This window comes from Convolutriloba macropyga, chromosome 6, assembly GCF_964194025.1.
Source record: "Convolutriloba macropyga chromosome 6, txConMacr16.3, whole genome shotgun sequence".
Lineage (NCBI taxonomy): Eukaryota > Metazoa > Xenacoelomorpha > Acoela > Convolutidae > Convolutriloba > Convolutriloba macropyga.
Window position 1 is genome coordinate 24,426,008 of NC_134473.1, and position 6,000 is coordinate 24,432,007.

The 6,000-nt window shown below is 32.3% G+C and overlaps 1 protein-coding gene across 1 annotated transcript in view; it reads right to left on the minus strand.

Moving 5' to 3' along the window:
• The window catches only part of LOC142340884 (phospholipid scramblase 2-like), a 102,113-nt gene that overhangs the window by 81,636 nt on the left and 14,477 nt on the right, over window positions 1–6,000 (minus strand). Inside the window, exons 2-3 of the mRNA XM_075391653.1 lie at window positions 5,540–5,630; window positions 1,150–1,296 (exon numbers count right to left, since the gene is read on the minus strand). Coding sequence (XP_075247768.1) covers window positions 1,150–1,296; window positions 5,540–5,630 — 238 coding nt within the window. The remainder of the gene's footprint in view (window positions 1–1,149; window positions 1,297–5,539; window positions 5,631–6,000) is intronic.

The following is a 6,000-nucleotide window of genomic DNA, read 5'->3' on the forward strand; positions in this document are numbered from 1 at the left end:
TTTCTGATGACAGTCGTCAATAAATCAGAAAAAGAAAAGAAAAACAGTTGCCAAAGCAAAGATCACGTAAAAAAATCTCTGTAAAAGTTTTTCCCTCATTTCAAAATTTTTTTGTTTCCCTGAAGTTGCCTTTTTTGACACACGAATGCTCTGAATTTACTGAAATCACGCTAAATGTTAATTTTCTAAATTAGTTCAACAAAAATTAAAATGTGTGAACCGATTCTCAAAAGTGGGATGCTCAAATGAAATCATTATTCGTCTTACTCTGCAATTTGAGCTTTGTAAAGGTTGTTTGAGTAGGTAAAGAAGAACAATTAACTGTTGAAATATAGAATCAATATAAAAAAATTTCTAGAAAATAGTTTTTAATCTGGATTTTTTAAGATCTCAGTAATCTAAACAACAACTTCTAAGCTCAATCAGAACTGTTCGGTAACTTTCTGCTCAGTTTGGACTCTAAACCAAGCTGTTTATAGAATACAAACTTCTTTTACTTTTTAGGATTTGCTTTTCTTTTTAAATTTTTGTGATTCTCAATACAACTCATCATAGCAATTCATCAATTATCACAGGTCTCATTTTTTTTAACTTTTTTTTGTGTTTTCCAAGATCGCAAAGAAATTAAACGAATAGTAGAAAAATAAATCAAATTTTTTGTTTCGAAAAGTTGATCAAATCGTTCAAAATGTGGCGGAAATTTGTCAGAGATTTTTTTTCAAAAACGCAACTTTTTATGTTTTTATTTATGTTTTTGAGTTCTAGATTTTGTGTCGCAACAATACAATGACATAAAACAGTTTTCAAAAATTATGACAAAAATTTGATGCTAAGTTGACGGATGCCAAAAATTTTTGCAGGGAAGCAAATTTCTTAATATCTCTTTACGGTGAACCTCTAAATAGAGCTTTAAATTTGAAGCCAAATTTGTCTGACTCAACAAAGTCAAAACTGTCTGAATAAAAAATGCAGCATGCATTTTTTTAAATATGGGAACAATTAGCATGTCTGAATAGAACAATGTATCTTATATCAAAAATTGCGAAGTGCCAATTAAGATGCCAATTAATTAATGTTTTTTGTCTAAATAATCTAAACAGTTCAATAGAAATAAAATTGACAGAAAAAGTTTACTTTAAATTGACGAACCTTCAATCAGATCTGGTGTCTGCATTAGTATGAGTGTGTCGATGTACTTGAGGTATTCGAGTCCCGGACAGTGCACTTTTTTCTTGCCCTTCGATTTGTTCTTCGCTCTCCTCTTTGACCTCAAAGCTGGCTTCTTGTCGGTAGCACCTAAAACATTCCACTTATCCATATGTGACCAAAAATGTCATGCTTCTCAATAGTCATTGCAATCACCGAATTGTTCTTAAATTTGACCAGATCGCAAGCATTTTGTCTTGTTTTCTCCCCTAGTAAAAAGAGTTGTTGCAACAATGCTGCACAAAAACTATCAATTTTGGTCAGAATGCCGCAATATACCGGTCATTCCGGTATATTACGTAATGTAATGTATGGTTGTGTAAAAGTTATGAAATGTATGGGTTGGTTCCGGTTTCATCGAGACAAAACTTCTCTCGTGTCAAAATGCGAAACATAATCCCCAACTCAAAGAGGTTAAAGCACTTCGCAAATTTTTTAAATGTTGCTAACGATTCAGATCATGTATGATTAATTAGTTTTTAAGATTACTCGAATGAATTCTATAAAAAATTATTGATAAGCGTGTTAACTATTAGTTTTGACGGTCGGTAGCTTATTAACACCCGATGATTCGACGGAGCGGAACATCGTTATGTTCATATCTAATTGTTCCGACCCCTCTTGAGGGGGGAGGAACTATGTACTCAAATGGGTTTTTTTTGTTTAGTCAATTTTCGCCGATTGGTATTTTCATCGTAGAGAGTTGAGAATGGTATCATCATTACGATGCAGAGGTATACCCATATCGTCACGGGCAGATATGCCCGATGCGTGTATCTCGTGTTCGTTTTTACTATGTTAATACATTGAAAGTGGAACAATATTGCGCAAAATAGCTACTTCAGCAGAAACCGACCAAATGGAAGGGAATATCGTATCCCGTGTTCGCAAAACTGTCCTAATTTTAGCCGCAAAATACAAGTACAAACTCAATAACCTATTTTTCGCGCGAGTTTTATCACGCATCCGCTCCATTTATGTATCGATTTTTCGCACGCTATGTAGCTAGATTTCGCATATAATCCGCAATTAACCCGAACTTAATTACTACTTATTTAATAAAGCCTAACTTATTACTATCAGTAGTACTTTATTACTACTTTATTACTACTTATAGTACTTTATTACTACTTATTACTACTTATGAGTACTATTTATTACTACTTATTAAACTCGGCTAGTCCCACATTGATATACAAAGCCTTTGATGTGCGAGAAATTTTTCGGAAAAAAATCAGTTTGTGTGGTTGCATGTATTTAATGCACTTTAAAGCTTTGAAAGCTTTAATTACATCTTTATTAAAGTGCTTATTGCATGCTTAAAATGCGCGCGAATAATAGATACCTAAATTGAGCGGAAACGTGCTTTAAGATTTGTTACCTACTTTTCAAACCGAATGTTTTTTTAATATTGGAAAATTGGCGGAACCCCTCTATGCGAAAAGTAAGATACAAAGGATGTCTCCTAATTTCGTTCATTGTATTTATCTAATTTTCGAGCCAATTTTACTAAGGCGGAAATTTTGGGGTATACGTCTGCACTGCATCGTAATCATTAGACAGCTCGTCCAGCGTAGAATATGGAATTAAAAAGATTTTTTTATTTTTTGTTTTCTAATGGGAGTTACCGAGTTTTAAACTTGAATTCACGTTGATTTTATTCAGATTTTCCAAAATTTTTGCCTAAATTTTCGTCACTTTAGCTCAATTTTGTCAAAATTTTTAAGAGTATTGTCGTTGATTTTATTTTTAAAGACAAACAATCATTGTTGAGTATTCTGATTTAATTTTTTTGGTCAAAAACTCTGGATAAATATTTCAAAATTCAGCCTCTTTCATCAAAAACATTACGAAATAAGCTAATTTAGTCCATTTTGATTAAATTTGCCGACAGTACACCCCCAAACAACACTAATACAATCTTTTTAGACTTAGAGGGGGGCTATTCTTTCTTCAACTTCCGCATAGAGGGTGCTGTGTAAGTAAAACTTTGCCGTTTTTGCTAACTTTCCTCGTTGATTATCAAAATTGCAGAATCTATTTTTTGTTTTCAACTAACAAATTATCTATATCTACAACTTTCGAAAAATCAATTGTTCCTAACGGACAATAAGCATTAGCAGGGCTAGTTTTGGGCCAGTCTTGGACTGTTACAATCCAAAAAGAGTTCGGATTGTAACCAGTCGGTCTTTTCTAAAAAAAAGACCGTTTTTTTAATAATGAAGAACAGAACATATCAAATCAAAGGTCAGGATTGATAGGTCTAATTGGCTTCCTAAGCAGCTCCAAGATAATGCATTTAGTTTTTTTCTTAAAAGTTTATGATCGTTTTGACATTTAAAAATAATTGATCTTCAAATAAATGATGGCTTAATGAACTTCTCCTCTATTTTTTTCTTAATTTGGTCACCTCGTAGCTTAGTGTCAGCAAAGAGAGATTGCTTCTTCATTCTACTGATTTAAAATTTAGTCTCGATTGCGGTTTTAAGCCTGAAGTTATTGTTTTCTGGCTTTGATGTTACTAGATTTCAGATTTTTTTGTTTTTAGATATTTGCCAATTTTTCACGTTTTCTAGTCACATTATCGCATTATTAACAGTTCTCACATCATATTATTGGCGTTCAAGATGAAGCACAATTGAACATATTAAAATCCTGAATGATATAGATTATAGTTTTAATGGCCTCGACCATTCTTTATTGAAGAAATTAATTGAATTTTTTAATTTTGTCTTTAACTGTCATTTTTATTTTGTCGTTTCGTTCGTATGAAATTTCCTGCATAGTGATAGGTTTCCTTCGCTTTTCATAGAAGAATTGATGAGCCGATAAAAAACATTCTGATATTAGTAGACAGCTGATGGCTTTCGTGACTTTGAAAATAATCGTTTTCCAAAACTGAAAAAAAACTTTTTAGCTTCGCAAGTTTGTTCTCCTTATTATTCATTTTGTTACCTAATCTTGTTAATTATAGGTCAAATAAGACTTTATGTGTGTCAAGGGAAGGTGTCAAAAGAGATTGATGTCCCAGAATCTTATTTTTTAAGAATGCTTTTTGACCTTACTGACTTCGACACCGGTTTTTCAAAAAAAAAAGTAAGTTAATTTGATTTTTGTCATATTTGACGTTCTTTTTGTAGACGCATGACATTGTCTGGATAATTGCAGTTCTCAAAGGTTTCCTTTGGATGAATAAACGACCCTATTTAAATGTTTCATTTTGTCATTAATGTCTTTCATGAATTTGGATTTAATTTTATCTCAAAAAAAAAATCAAAATTGTTACATATTTTAGGACTTTTCCATTTTTGGCTACTTGTTACCTAGTCTCACTAATAAATGGCCACATACTACATTACCAGTGTTTGAAGAGGGCGCAATCGAATATATTTTGAGGACCAAAATATGACTTGACGGTTTTGACAGCGTTTTCTGGCAAATTTTAATTGAATTTTTGTTTGTTGTTTTTTGTTGTTCCTATAGCCGCTTAAACAAATGAATAAGGACAGGTCCTAATGCCCTTCTATAGAAGCATTGGTAATCGTAAGCCTTTGGACATTTTACTTGATTTCTAATGGTTTTTATTACTTTGAAGTTAATTTAAAAAAAAAATTAGCCAATTTTTTAACTTTACTGTTTTTGTCCTTTTTTGTCTAATTGTTACCAAACCTTTTTATGGACTGGTCCATATCTTTTCTGGTGATTTATAAGTTATTTTATTTTATTTAGCTTTAGGTTTATCTGACGGTATGTTGACTTTGTTATTAAATTTTTTTTAAAAAACGGACATAAAGTTTTTGATGTAATTAATGTTTGTTGTTGTTGTTGTTGTCTGATTTTGCTGTTCGTCTTGACTCGCTTTCTTAATATTGGAATATCACAGCAATCTAATGCTTCAATTTTTACTCCACTGAGTTATTTGCTTTGGAGGCTATCTTATCGTCGTATCGTTCATACACAATTTTTTTGAAAAATGCTTGGGCTTTTTTGGGTTTTTTGGGATTCCCAAAAATTAATTTTGTTCTGTTCCTCATTTGGTAGACAATTATGCCAAAATTGTGGATGGGTGGGGTCGGAACCTTATGTGCCATCGCACATTACCGAGCCGCCTTGTTAGAATCTAATGTTAGATTGTACGTAATTCTTCATTTAACGTTAAAGTATATTCATTATGTGCTAGCCCGAACCATTGGCGCTAGGTTGTAAAGTAATGCAAAAGACAAATTGTGAGATTGATTGATATGGTTCAGTTTTGAGGCTGAAGGTTAGACAAGTGCCATAAACTTAATCAAAGCTCACTGAAGATTTTCAACATGAACTGATGGACACCAACCTTTTCCTCGATTTCGTTTATTTTGCGGCTTTCTCCCGCTCGCATGCTTCTGTTGTTTCTTTTTGCCTCCTCCTTTCCGTTTGTCATTATGCTTAAACATGAAAATGTTTCCGTGTTTAAAATATTACATTAGGCTTTTCTAATCAACAGAAATTCGTGTATGTGAAAAAATGAGTTACAATTATTGGACAAAATTGGTAAAGACCAGAAGAAAGCGTACTGATCAACGCTAATTTTAAACAGAAAGCCATATTAATTATTATTATTATTATTATTGCCTATTATTATTATTATTATTATTGCCTAACTTGTCTACGGCAAAATTACGGTTTCTTAATGATGATTTTTCCCAACACTAGACGATCTGGTGCGAAGAGAGGACTTCAACAAGCCAGTGTTCAACATTGCATAAAAACTGAAAAGAGCAAATGTATTCAAGTATTCACAAATGATTGGAAACT